The 14964-nt window shown below is 38.2% G+C and overlaps 3 protein-coding genes across 4 annotated transcripts in view; 1 reads left to right on the top strand and 2 right to left on the bottom strand.

Annotated features, from left to right (window-relative positions):
- The first annotated feature begins 2411 nt into the window (after positions 1 to 2411).
- On the top strand, positions 2412 to 8865 carry LOC129235749 (MMS19 nucleotide excision repair protein). The gene is made up of 7 exons (XM_054869771.1): positions 2412 to 2618; positions 2680 to 3063; positions 3129 to 3478; positions 3536 to 5038; positions 5096 to 5341; positions 5412 to 5579; positions 8369 to 8865. Exons 1-7 carry the CDS (start codon positions 2534 to 2536, stop codon positions 8561 to 8563), a joined length of 2931 nt encoding a protein of 976 aa, XP_054725746.1. The 5' UTR covers positions 2412 to 2533; the 3' UTR covers positions 8564 to 8865.
- Positions 8866 to 9075: 210 nt separating this feature from the next.
- LOC129235753 (MORN repeat-containing protein 4 homolog) lies at positions 9076 to 10003 on the bottom strand. The gene is made up of 3 exons (XM_054869776.1): positions 9840 to 10003; positions 9507 to 9771; positions 9076 to 9441 (listed from the first exon to the last, which is right to left on the bottom strand). The coding sequence occupies exons 1-3, from the start codon at positions 9859 to 9861 to the stop codon at positions 9174 to 9176; spliced, it is 555 nt and encodes a 184-aa protein (XP_054725751.1). The 5' UTR covers positions 9862 to 10003; the 3' UTR covers positions 9076 to 9173.
- Positions 10004 to 14081: 4078 nt separating this feature from the next.
- LOC129236072 (uncharacterized) overlaps positions 14082 to 14964 on the bottom strand; it is a 58517-nt gene continuing 57634 nt past the window's right edge. For both annotated transcript variants that reach the window (XM_054870265.1, XM_054870263.1), the window contains exon 8: positions 14082 to 14920. The gene's annotated coding sequence lies outside the window, so the exon portion shown is untranslated. The remainder of the gene's footprint in view (positions 14921 to 14964) is intronic.

The following is a 14964-nucleotide window of genomic DNA, read 5'->3' on the forward strand; positions in this document are numbered from 1 at the left end:
TTTATAATACGTTCACATATACATAGGTAGATGAGATACTTTTTCGCGCTTAACTCAAAATCCGTAATTAAAAAGCGCGATTTCCCATACAAAATTTGTCTCCCAAAATCTGAGATTATAAAATAATCCTAGATAATAACGATACTTTTTGACATACAACTTTGTATTTTCTGTGTTATCGATAATTATTATTACGAATGTAAGGAGAAACATCAAAATAAAAACTAAATGAAACGGATGCCGGCAAAGAAAACAGGTCTGTATACATAATTCTAATAAAATTTTTGTTAAATATTATTAATTATCGATTCATTTTACGGAAAAAGCGTGTGTCCATAAACGCTTTGTCCTCTTATTACTTATTATAAAATGTAATATAGAATTTCCCATGCGCATTGCTGCCATAATTTCTTGAAACCGTAGTAAACGTCACATACGGATTCCCTCCAACTGTTTATTATTAGCGGCCTATTAGCTCCTGGTGACGCTCAAGCACGCATGCCCAGCAGGCTTATATGTGTGCGTGTCGGGTGACACTCGTACTTGCTTCGTGTACACATACTTGTTGTCGGCTTCTGCGTGATGAAAATCAAAAATTTTAGATACTAGCGTCATGCACCCGGAACGCACACATATAAGCTGCAGGATATGCATGCTTTAGCGTCACCAGGAGCTATATTGCGCAACTAAATTATTTATTCCTTCTCCTTGTATTTTCTTCATATGGTTAATAATAATTAAAGAAACCAAAAACACTGAAATATTTCACCAAAATAATTTCTAAGAAGAAAAACCTCACAAAGCAGTATTGACAGCTGATTGCCAATTTTGCAGGTATTCTGCCATATGTGAACGGGTAGATTAATTTGGTGGATTTATAGGTGATTAATGCAAATGTGAACGAATTATTAGAACTGTCAAGGGAAAGATAATAGAAGAATTGGGTGAACGACAAATAGACAAAATTAGACTGTCTCGCATCGACAGCACAAGAACAACTTTTCGTCATTTTGCTGGCATTTCTAAATTAAAGACGAATGGAAGCGGAAGAATCAAATACTCTAAACACACCACCTTCTATAGATACGCCTTGACCAAAACTGAATGACCCATTGTGACGGGCCTATTACATGCCGGCCGTTTCGTTATCTCTTTTGGTTTGAGTTGGACAACCAGTTGCTTTTGTTATGACATCATAAACGCATGGTCACTGAATTATAAAGAAAACGTTAACAATCATTCAATAACATAACAAGAGCGGCGAGAACTTACTTAAAATAAATAATTTTATTCAAAAATATATTTAGTAAGTCTCCATGCTAATTGCAACATTAAGATAAAGAAATATATCCTTTGCCGAAGTATGATTTTTTTTAATTCAAAAACTAAACAAATAAATTGCTCTTCTTCTCTTTCTTAGTTTATGCTCAGAAGGCCACAATCACCCATTCAGCTATTCTTAATTTATGACTCTTTTTATATTTTTTGTTAAAAGAAAATAAATAACTGAATATTGAGAAACCGGTTCCGCTGCAATAAGGCAACATTCGAAGATCAAAAAACCTGTAAACTATATATGCGTTGACCTCTTTCAAGGTATTTATATTTTTTACCATGTACACTCCTTATATGTAGTTAATTTTTAACCGCTATGTCTTTCTTTTAATTTTTTATAATCGATGTAAGTACTCATTTGTAAGTACTTCAGTTTCAATTATCTTGAGAATTACGAACAAATCGTTATCTTCTTTGTCCGAATTTTATCTAAATTAGCTGTCACCCAAACGAAAGAGTAAACCATACAAAAAAAATAAAGTTAACAAACGGTGAATAATAACCAGAAAAAGCAAAAAACTTGTTGAACAAACTTATATGTCATTGATGTTGCTGAAAACCTAGGGATTTTTGAGTAGACGACACACTCTTCTGAATAGCTGTTCTATCTCTATGACAAGCAGTTGCAAAAATTGAATCAACTGCATCTTCTAAATACGGTGAAGTTAACATTTTGGTTTTCACCTCCACCATCGCGTACACAAATCCTTGTTTCTGCAACTTCTGTACCATTTCTAATAGTAAATGGATGTTTTCCCGAAAAGCACGGAACTATTTGCACTTCTCGCTCCATATCTCTATATGGGCCTTCTCGCCAACCTGTACAAGTTTCTAAGACTTTTTCTTATTGCAGCGTATAATAATGTCTTTGTTTTAAGTCTCTTTTTTTACATAATCGATAGAAATGATATTATTAGCGAAGTACGTATCGTAGGAACATAGCATAAAACGGCAAAAAAAGTTAATATATACAAATTCTAAATTAGTCTTGTGAATTAGCGTTGGGTATAAGTACTTGAAAATAGTTCTCGGCAATGATTTCTCACATCACTAGCGATAACATTTCACCTCTGCAGCAAATCGAACACATATGATTTTTGGTGCACACTTCTGAACAACGCGCACTCTTCCTTTTTATTGAAAGGAAAAATATTTACTTATTTTACCAACTCTTCCGGTTGACACTTGGAGAGACGTAATGACACCTTTAACACAGAACGGCATAGAGGAAGCGTTCGCTAGTGAGGCGGCGCTCCAGCAGGCTGCCGCCAGTGTTAGTGCAAGTAAGTGGCTTTTCTGATGAAATGCATTGCTTGGTTTTCAATTACTTTTTCTCGCGTAAAGATATCGTCAAAGGGGCTTATGACGTATCGCATGTTGTGGAGCAAATGGGTTTCGCTCTGACTTCACCCACGATAGAGCAACGCGTTAATGGAATAAAGCTACTTTCGTTTGTTTTGCGGCAATTACCAAAGGACCACCTAAATAGAAAACAATTGGAGTTCATAGCAGATTTTTACGCAGATCGTCTGAAGGATCAACATAGTGTACTACCTGCTGTAATTGATGGTATTCATGCTTTAGTAGAAATGAAAGATTTGCCCGCGGAGAGTGTGCCGAAAATTTTGGATTCATTTTTCAAACACACCAGCTGTCAGTCTCATCAACGTGGTGAACGAGGAAAGTGGTTTAAAATCTTAAAACTCGTAGGAGAGCAGTATGAAAAAGGTAGGAATTGCAGTAAATGGAATCGAAATCTAATAACTTCTAAGTGCTTAATATTTGTATGACAGAACTAAAGCAAATGGGTGTCGATTTTATGTACGGATTGATAAATTCAATCGACGGCGAGCGTGATCCTCGTAATTTGGATTTTATATTCACGTTCATGCCTGATTTGATAAAACGCTTTTCACTGTTGCATTTGGGTGAAGAAATGTTTGAAATATTTGCCTGCTATTTTCCCATTGATTTTACCCCGAGTCGCGATGATCCCAGCAATATATCACGTGACGAGTTAGCTGCGAAATTGAGCGAATGTTTGGTTGCATCGCCTGAATTTATTGAATGGGTAGTGCCATTGGCGTTGGAAAAGCTGGAAAGTGATTTGGTGGTTGCCAAATTGGACTCGTTGGAACTATTGGTTGGCTATCTTTGAATTATTCATATTATTCTTTAAATTTAAAACTTTAAATTATAGCGCAAATCGGCAATTAAGTTTCCTGCAAAATTATTGTCTCAGCATTTTGATGTCATCTGGGCAGCTCTAAAGACCGAAATATTCCCTGGTGGCGATAATACGGACGTTGTTTCTGCTGGCCTCATCGTATTGCGTACAATTTTAGAGCAAGCTCACTCAACGCCAGAAATTAGCCATAGTTACCAAACCACTGTTTTGGGTGCAATTTTGCCGCATTTAAGCGACGTCAATCAACGTCTCTACAATCCATCGACAGCTATTGCATTGGTTTGTGTCGCAGGTGATCCGATTTTCGCTGGCGAACGGATACTTAACACATTTTTGCTGAAACTAAGCACAAAACCCCAAAGTATTGACGGCGGGGGCGACAAAGCGGTATTGTCAACTAATACTTACAACGAGGACCAACGTATCAAAGTGTATGCGATTATAGCACAACTTTTCAAAATTGTTGCTATACGAGATTGTGCAGAGCAGCTGAACAAGGCTACGTGCGACGCAATTCATCTAGATATTATTGGCGTGCTGCGTGCTAACATAGATACCGATGCCGCAGAGCAAAATATTGATTTAAAACACGCAGCGCTGAGTGTACTTACCGAAAGTATGCCTTTGATCAATGAATCAAATCGTGCACTCCTTTACAAAGTTCTTCTACAGCTGATCACACACGATTCGCTCGATCTTCAGTGCGTGGAATTACTAGAATTGCTCGGTGCTTGTCATCCTGTCGAAGTGCAGTCAAATTGCATCGATGTGCTCACTCGTAATTTCGCTATCTACCCAAATTTTGTAAAAAGGAAAATTTTTAAGCATCTACTGAAATTAGTGGTGCAAGCGGCCTTCACGTCGCGTGTACTCGATTTGTTGTGGCACTATTGCTTTGGTCAAGACATACCCAGCGATGTGCAATTAATCGCTCTTGAAGCGCTTAACATGCTATTGAACAGCAATGATACGCGTCTAATCGTTGAGCTACAGACCAATAACTGCCTTATTGATAAGCTTGTGACATTAGCTTTGGGAAATGCACCACTTAGTATACCTGCGCTTGAGCAAATCGCAGCTGCGCTTTGTCGCATTCAACAGCATTTGTCTGTTTCGGAACAATATATAATTACAACTGAGTACCTTTCGCAGCTAAAACTGCAGTCTGCCGCACATTTGTATGTCGCCAAAGGGCTACTGGGTCATTTACATCAAGAAATATGTCTGGATGACTTCCTTGAGTGGCTACTGAACGATTTGACGCAACTGTCGCTTAGCGTTGATGAAGTCGGTGATAATAAGGAAAACCTCCGTACAGTTGCACGTCAGCTGCTCTGCAGCCTGGTTAATCGGATAGAAGAGAATGAACAAAATCGTGACAATTTAGTTAAGACTCTGGCACTATTGAGGACAAAAATAAAAGAAGAAAACGCATTGTCTGTAGAGACTTTGGCGTGGTTGGCCAAAGGCCTCATTGTAGCCGGTAACGACCTAACAGCGGAAATAATTGAGACAGTGAGCATACAAAGGAGAAAATGATTTTTGGTCATTAATTAACTTTTACCATTGCAGCTCGCCGAATTATTGGACCATCCCACCTTGGGCACAGCTGCAACTGTAGCGTTTGAAATAATCGCTGCGGACTATGATGAACTATTTTTAACTAAAGTAAAATTTCTTTACAAACAGAAGCTTTTCAATGTGGTTTTGATAAAGTTGGGCGATAAGTTGGAAACACATTCCGAACGTCATCTGATTGCTTTTATTTATGTGTTGCAAAGCGCGCCATACGCTGTGCAAAAGATGCATCTGGAAAAGGTTTATTTTTATCAATTGTGGATTTGTTTTTTTTTTTAAATCAAAAATTAATTTTAATATTTGCTTTCAGATTGGTCCGCTGCTCTTCAAATCGCTTGAGCTTAACCACACAGCTGTGCTCTGCTATTCTCTAAATATTTGTGGGCGTTTTGTTGCGGATCGCGATGAATACATTCTTAGACACTTGAATCATATAATACCGAGCTGCTTGCGGTTAGCAAAATACCAAAACTCAATGGTGGGTGCGATATATATATATTTTTTTTTAATGTAAAATGAATGTAGGTGCCTATGAATTGAATTGAACTCTTAACACACCTCAAAAGGGGTGTCCATGTGTATCAGGTGTGACGTAATAGCAGTACCAAGAAATAGCGTAGAAAGAAAAGAAATTTGTACCTCGGTGAAATAACTCTTTGAGACCAAATTGACAATGTAAGAAATGGGTTGATGGCTATATTATGAGCAACTTTGTTCCGTGCCTCTAACTTTAATGTTTACAATTGTATGCCACCGTAGCCAAATGGGTTGGTGCGTGACTACCATTTGAAAGTAGGTAGTTTCGAATCTCAGTGCATGAAACACATGCAAATTGATAGAACAAGTTCTTCTAAAAGTGGTCGACCCTCGGCAGGTAATGGCAAACCTCCGAGTGTATTTCTGTCATTAAAAAGCTTCTCATAAGAACAATTTACCGTTCGAAGTCGGCTTAAAACTGTAGGTCCCTCCATATGTGGAACAACATCAAGATGCACGCCACAAGGAGGAGGACCTCTGTCTGCCAAACACCTAGCAGAAGTGTACGCGTCAATTATTTATTTTTTATTAAAATTAATTAGGCAATATACCAATGTTTTAAGCTTTTGCTAAATTAAAGGTTTAAATGCTTTCATATATTTATATACATATCTACATACATATACGGTGGTTAAGTTTCAAGGGACGGTGTTGATTTTGAATAAAATACAATTTTTTTAGGAAATTATAGTCATTTCTCTTTATTATGATAATATTGGTATGGCTCAGTTACGTATGGAACAAAATATCGGCCAAATGGCCACCGCGGTCTCGGCGGCACACCTCCATCCGATGGTCCAAATTTTCGATGACGCTGAGGCATAATTGAAGTTCTATGTCGTTAATGTGCCGAATTATCTCATCCTTTAGCTCTTGAATTGTTGCTGGCTTATCGACTTATAACCCCAAAGAAAGAAGTTCAACGGTGTCGTTGACGTTTAGGTGTGGTTCACATTCAACATCGGCCCTTGAAATTTAATCACCCTTCATATGCGCTTTGCCACCAATGTTGTTGTAGCAGCATAAACATTCGCCATACATTATGGGGAATGCTGCTGGAGTGAAAGTCCTTGGTCGGATATAAATCCGGGTCGTTCCGAACTAGACGTAGAACCGATTGTGGTGGTAACCAGTTTTTTTAAGTGGAATTTTCTGTATTTTATGGCCTATCAATGCCATTGACTTACAAAGAAAGAAACAACTTTGATTAAAAGTTGTCTGCAGTTGTCTAAGGCAGGTCCAAAAATATCAATTGCAAGAGAACCCAACTATTAAGTGGAAAAAGCAGCATTTGGTTGAAGTTGGAAGTAAAGAATTAGGTTAAGTTAGGTTAGGTTGGACTTGGTTGATACTGTAGATCGCACATAGACCAGAAATTGATCCATAGTGGTACCAAGTGTACACATTAGGATTTTCTATTGCCCGATCTAGATAATATCATAGAATAGATACTAGAGGAATAATTGGAGGTTTGCACTTCGACCTAAAGGTTTTTTGAGCCTCCTACTCAGCACAATACCTCATGCAAAGCCTGTTCCTCAAGGAAAGCTAAAATGGAACCGGGTTGAGCTGAGTGTTGGTGCCTGCTTTCAAGGATGAGATAGATTTACGAGGTTGGGCCATTTGGTGAAAAATTAAATTGTGTGAGCTCCGCTGCGACGTCACAGAGCTGGCGGCAGCTGAATTCTGCCTACTTATTTCACACATATTCACGCGCACGTCCAATCCTTTTTCGTATATCACCAACACAATCTTATTGCTAGCCGAAATCTGCACGATAATTCCACACATATTAACACACTCGTCCCATCAATCGTTGTTCTGACGGCAAAGAAGTTTCATTGGTTGATTTTTTGTTCGTATATCACTAAGGCAATGTCAGTTTTTTTTTGTAAACACACCTCAAGTGGCGTCAGCCCATTAGCTGATTCTGTCGATTTCGCTGAGAGCCGGTTAACGGTCTGTTAAAGAGCTCATCTTTGAAATCTTTTCACCATGAGTGTAGACTGTGTAATCAACACAGAATATCACTACCACGGTCTCAGTTTTTTCATAAACAAACTGATTCATAACTTCAGCTACGTCAGCCCATCAGCTGATTCTGTGAAAGCCCGTTATTGGTCACACTTGGTAAACATCTTTTCACCATGACCTTTTTTCTGGCACCAGGCCGAGATGTATATTCCTTCTTCGCGCTATTTGGCATCGCATTCGAAAAGAAGGTGGGTTGGAATTTCCGGCGATTGATCGTAAAAACGACAGCAGTGGGTGGACCATATTCTGAGTCTATACAGTGCATATGGCTATTTAGCCTGCAATTATCTGTAGAAAATAATTTGGTGTCCTGTAAATTTTTAGGTAGTTTTCAATTTGTTTTATTTAACCCGTTTGGAACACCACTCGAAGTGCGCGAGCGTCTCCAAGACTTCACTGCGTCGCCAAGACCTTTACTGTTTGTTCTAATGAAAATGAATGTTACAGGATTACCAAAATTATGTATTTTTCTCAAACTTTAACTAAAAAATTATTTATTGAAATAGAGAGTGAGTTTGTTTTATGATAAGAAAGAGTTTTTGTTCGCGCGGGCTACTCCGTTCTCGGTGATAAGAGAGAGTTTTTGTTCATGAATTATTTCGTCGAATGATGCGAAAGAGTTAATAATTTCCTTTTTTTTCTTGAAATAAACACTTAATTGCTAAATATTTACTTCCTTTTAAATTTAACTTTCAGAAAGTGCGCATCGGAGCTCTAAATCTTCTGCACGACATTACCAAATATTCGACCCATGTCTTGTTAACGCATAAAATCGACGTTGTGCTGGAACTGGCGTCCGCCTTAGATGATCATAAGCGCTTGGTACGCAACACAGCTGTGCGCACGAGGAATGCCTGGTATATGGTCGGTACAAGCGACGCTAATTATTAGGCGGACAAGTGGCAGCTGCTGAGCATCAAATAAAAGCGAACTTCGTTTTTTGTTTGTTTTTGCTCTTTCGAGTTGGATACACTCCAAGGCGGATTGAGTACTCTATCATCCATGGATACACTCTACAATTCATATAGACAAGTACAATAACATAGTAGCAAAATAGACAACAAAACCAACAAATACATACGCGCATGTATGTAATGTGTGTTTGTGCAAGCGCGCAAGTGTTTTAAAAAAACCAGCGATTTTAATTTGTAAACACATTTTACAAGAAATTATTAAATAAACTAGAAAACCAAAAAAAAAAAAAAAAAAAAGTAAAGAAAAACAAAAAAAACCCATTTTTTTATGGTTAGTATACTCAACGTTTATTCGAAAACCACAATGCGAATAAATTATTGTTATTGTAACAATATGAACAATTTCAAAAACGTATGCACTTTGCCAAAGATCTGCTGGAGCGGTTGCTGTCCCCATTCATACATATGAATGTGTGCATGTGCATGGCGGTACCGCCTGTCATGAAAACGTTTATATTTGTGATCAGATCGTCGAAAGTGGATGTGTATGTTTGTATGCTTTTGTACATATGCATGCATGCTTAACGCTAATACGGATGGTCACATTGCGAACGCGCCATTAGGGCACATTTCTGCGCGCGCTGCACCACGTCTGGGCAGCGTTGTTTACGTACCAAACGGCAGTCTTGAAAGAAGCCTTCATTGCGCGGAAAGCCGTGTGTGAAATCGCGAAACGTTAGCAGGCCAAGCCCCCAGATCTTTCCACCACGAAATTCACCTTCAAACTTCATGCCATCGGAGCGCCAAAATATGCCGTAACCGTGAAACCAGCCCTGCATGAATTCACCTTCGTATCTAGTAAATAACAAACAAAAATTATTGAAATTTTTTGCTAATGCAAGTGTTAGATTTTTGCTTACTTGGCACCATCCGAGAACCAAAGACAGCCCTTTCCATGACTCAGTCCATCGTGGAATTGTCCATCGTAGCGTGTGCCATCGGGAAACTGTAAATGGCCAACGCCATGCTTCTGGCCACGCTGATCCCATTCACCAATGTAACGCGTGGAATCCTCATATCGCCAACCACCGACCTTCACAACACCAAAAGAAGAGGCGTTCTCGTTGCGGCCATGGGGGCCACCACTCATCAAGCCAACGCCACGATTCGCATCGCTTACAATACCTACGTGCAGCGGAAAGAAAATTTTGTTTGATTTTTACTTTTAATTTGAGTTACGGAACTAGACTTACTTTGATTTTCGTAGTCGTCCATGCTTGGCCTATGGCTTATTTGTGATTTGTGGAAGCTGTTTTAATTTTTATTGAATTATTTTGAACAAAAACGCAAAGTGCAATGAAAATGCAATGTAAACTGACTGCTAAACGCTGATGGAATGGAATGCAGTGAAAGACACTCAAATTCTTAACTGCTGCACTACACTCGACACTGTCGCTATTTTTGCTGTTATGAGAAAGACGAGAGGCAAAGTTCCGCCTGATGTATATTAAAATATATGTCTGTGCGTATGCCTGGAGATACTAAACTGTAATACATTTTTTTTTGGGTTTTATTACGCATGCTATTTTTTTTTATTACTGAATTAAAAAATTAAAAACTTAAATGTAAATATGTAAATACATAAATTTCTGGAATGGGAGCTGGATTTATCAATTTATATTTTTTTGTATAGATTTTTATACACCACAATAATTTTAAAAGTAAAAATACTGTGGGACAGTAAATTTGCATTCATGAATCCCTAGAGAAAGTAAATTAAACGAAAATTTTAATTTAAAAAAAAAATTAAATTATCTTTTACTTCTTAGTTCACACTTAGGGCACTGCAGGTGTTTTCAATGCGCCCACCAACGTTTCCACTTGTTTGGCTTCTTAGCAAACAGTAGCATTGAGTGATTTTCCGCATCCAAATCTAATTAGCATATTTGCCTGGAAAGCGTCAATGTTTCGACCAAATCTTATTCGCATTCGCTCAATTTTTCAGTGACTACTTGACACTTCGATTGAATGCCAAGCTCGGCGCGCAGAGTTAATAAAATATCAGCACGCTGGAATTGTGTTGGTTGCCGTGGATCATCAGCTTTGATTTTGTTGTTGTAACAACTTATCCAATCAGTTATAGTAACGAGCTAGAGGAATTCCTACAAGGCGAAAACGCCGTGAGGTTTGTTAAATCGCAGCGCATCCGATGGCTAGGACTCGTTTGCAGAATACCAGATGAAAGAATATCTCGCAAAGTTTTGGATGCAGGGCGACAGCGGAAGAGTTGATTAGACAACGTTGAGGGCGATCCCAAAAGCATAGAAGCGACCAACCACCGTAGTATGGCTATGGACCGAGATGTATAAAGAAAATTTGTGGAGGAAACTAAGACTCGCACCGAGCTGTAGTGTAATGCATGATGATGATGATGAACAGCTTATCAAAATCCTGCCTTGGTTCATTTGTACACCAGTTGTAGTCGTTGAGAGCAACCAACAAGCTGTTGTGACGGATTCAAACCATTGGAGAAGGAATGTTAGAAGCGTCGGTTTGTGGCGGCAAGTGACGAGATTAGTTGACGTTATGCGGGTCTCCTTCACAACCGGGACCTATGCACATATTTTAAGTGTCTCGGGCTCGATTTGGAATGGATATGAGCTTAACCGGTTTCATTAGGGTATAAAGAAGCAGCTGAGGCTCTTCGTAAGCAATAGGTGATTGGTTATTGTTGTTGTAACAGTATAGTATAAACATCGATCATGTGGGAGAGTGCTGCTGGAATGCAATCCTTAGCCTGATTGTTCCGGTAGCGTAAAACCATCTATCGTAGGAACGAATATATGACTGAACTCAGACTACGGCTTTAATGGGACGAGAATTGGCGATCGTCTCTCGTTGAATATAGTTTAAGGCCATCGTCAAGTCCAGTGATGATCAAATCAATTTTTGGATCCAGTCAGTTTGTTCGAAAAGATGGCTTCTGGTATGTTAGAAATGTATCTCGTTGTTAAGCAGGTTTCAGTTGTAGTGGTTCCTATAATAAATTCCGTGCAGAAACTGTTATGCACCCGCCATTATGGAGTTGATGCTCTTCGCACATTACAAGGCATCCCGTTGCGGTACTGAGTACGCTTTTTTGACAAATCTGTAGCTTCATCCACTATGTTTTTCTAATCCTAATCCGTGTCCCCGCACGGTTTAATAACAGAGTGCGTAGAGCGCTCAAAATTCGCTCTTACTCTTTCAAGCTATCACCAAAAGCAATACAACTCATACAAAATATTCTCTGAGTAAATCATTGAGAGGATCTATTTTGCGTAAACTCCTCAAACACTTTTATTACTCATTTGTTTGTATACAAAGAGTGCTCGTCGTTCTGTGAGCATTCGCTTTGTTTTCATCCCCCGAGTTTTGTAAATGATGCGCTCTTTATTTGATCTCAAGTTTATATGAATTTATCAATGATAAGTAATTTGATATTCAATATTGTCCCTTTTGCAGTGCTGAATTATAAATATGCATTTCGAGCATACCCTACCCAATTTCTGCTTTATTTAATGAAAGTAATACTTTGCGAGAATAGTGAAGTTTATGTCATTTATTTTTTTTTAAATATAAATATTAAATAAAACTTATATGAAAATAAACATTTCAAAGAATTTCAAAGAAAGAAAGTAAAAGAAAATTCATTAAAGTTGAGGTTCATTGAATTTAATGAAAGTCGATTAAATATATTTTTTAAGACTGATCCACGTTCGGTTCGTCAAAATCTGTACTTTTGAATAAACTTTCATTCAATTTGATAAACAGCTGGAAAATCTGCCCATTTTTTATACTTTTTACACACGCGAAACACGTGCAAACGCAAACTAGCCACAAAAATGCTTTAATAAAAACTAACGGCGATAGAAATTCAAGTAGGAAAATGTGTCAATATAAAAGAGTGATAAAAAATGATGCTTTCAAAGAAAACTCACTGAGCATACAAAATGATTGCTATTGTTGAAGAGAGTTTATCATTTTTAAATAATCTGAGAGGAGAGAATAAGCTAGCGAACACTCAATTCGGTTGATGCTTTCAAAGAGCGCATGTTAAAAGAATGTCGAAAGAGGAATGTTAATAAATGCTTTTTTCGCTGTTTCAAAAAATAACTGATGCTCTCTTGTTTGGTTTTAACCAGAAATGAAAAACTCAAAACAAAATGCACTGAATTGAGTTTTTATCAGCTGAATGAGGGATATTTTACTCATCAATGATAAGTATTTACGAACTCTGTTTAATAATGGCCAGTTTGCCTTATATGTTATCATCAGCGTTTATTTGTTCGTGCCACAATCCCAAGTCTCACCGCAAGGACACCTCACAGACAGTGTCCGGTAAGGATTCCTACCAAATTCGAGAACTGCGGATTTAGTATCCCTCAAGCGCCCCGATCTACCCGTGGTCAGAAGAATCTCACGACTTTGCACGTTTGCGCATTAGTCCAGCGCTCTCTGAGTTAACGCGAGACCCATCTTTATAGGAATAGATGACAGGTTCTCAAGGCAACCCCAATCCTCTCCAGGGTCCCCTGTCTAGCCAGCTCATTAGCCCAGTAGTTTTCCTCTATGCCGTTGTGATGATGATGATGAGCCGTTCTGGGCTATCCCGAAGTAAATGCATAAAGTAGTTCCGGGGAGGGAGTCTCCCCAGAAGAAGAGGAGGGATCGTTTTAGCGGCCACACCATTCGACGCAGTTGACGATGGTTGTTGTTGTTGTAGCACTTTCGTTAGTCGCCAGTATTGCTGCTACAACAACAACAACGGTCGCTGTAAATGCGAAGCTGTTTTGAACTTTACCTCACCCACAAAAAAAAGAGCCCAATATCGAAGCATTTGGATGCAGTCGAGAGACATTCGAACATTTGTGTGTTCGAAATTGGTCAGACATTCCCCCCCGCCCCCGACCTGTGTGTTCGAAATTGGTCAGACTTTCCCCCCGCCCCCCCGACCAATTTCGAGCACACAAACAATGAGCCCAACACTCCCTTTCTAATTGCCGCTTGGCTGTCGGAGTAGATATTTACGTCCTTCACAGTAATTACAGAGGTAAGCAGATAATCCACTGCTTCCTTAATTGCGGCTACTTCCGCTTGGAAAACACTACAGTCGTCTGGAAGCCTAAATTTGAGCTCGATGGGGAACTCCTCACAGAATATTCCTCCCGCATCAACACTTCCGTCCAACTTCGAGCCATTCTGTAACGATACATTGAACGAAAATTTGACAGATCTTCAGATTTCTCCTTTCAGTCCTTTCCAATCAATTAGATTAGAAAATGTAAAAGATTAAAGATTAGAAGTCAGGTCAGTGTTTATGGTAGATTTCTCCACTCATTCTTTCCAAGGTTGAAATGGTTGCTCATAGAGAGGCCACACTTGGGCGAGAATCAAAAATTCGTCCTTTGTGATATTCTTTCCAAGCGATTAGGTTGCCAATGAAATAAATGCAGTTCTGTTTTAATATTTTATTTTTATTATACATATATACTTATACAATTTACTGAATTTCAAAACTTCTGCAATCATATGAAACGTTGTGGCAGGAGACTTCGCTTGTTCTGTCAATAAAGCTGCGTTACAGCAAAAGAGTGGTACAATTAATAAAAATAATAAAAAAATTGCTTTGACATAAGGATTCGTAAAAGCAGTATATAAGGGATATAATAAATGTAAATACATTTGTTTGAAGCACAGATGTTTCGAAGGTGGTCTTAAAAGTATACAATACATTTGTATGGTTTGCATAACAGGTATTTTACTATTACTATTGGTATTCCTTATGGGAGTTTAGTTTGAAATACAATTGAGAAAATAAAAGTATAAATATATATAAGTAGTGTGTATGTAAAATATTTTATATTATGCCAATCCAATAAATAAACAGCTAACTTCATTCCATGTGTCGCTGAAACTAGTAATCGATATATTTAATTCAAAAGCAAGATAATTGTTTACAATAATGTTCTTTTAAAATTTTTAGTATTTTATAATTGCCAAAATTTGTTTAAATCTAAAATTATGTTTACACTCAATGTTTCATATTTTAACTACGCCCAACTCCAAATTTTCTACGGTTCTTTTTTTTTTTGCTTTGCGGACCTACATATGTTTATACATCCCAAGAGTATATGCCGCTCGGTCATTATAACCTAGAAACGCGCATATACATGCAAGAATGTTTGCTTGTATAAGCGTGTGAGTGTGTATGTGTGTGTCGCTAGTGCAAGGGTATGCCTATATGAATCTAACGTATGAACTGCATGCAAAAGCTGCTCCGGTTTCCTTTGATCTGTGAAAGCAAAAAATCGTCCATTAGTACAGTACTGGAGTCGT

Source organism: Anastrepha obliqua, chromosome 1 (assembly GCF_027943255.1).
Source record: "Anastrepha obliqua isolate idAnaObli1 chromosome 1, idAnaObli1_1.0, whole genome shotgun sequence".
NCBI lineage: Eukaryota > Metazoa > Arthropoda > Insecta > Diptera > Tephritidae > Anastrepha > Anastrepha obliqua.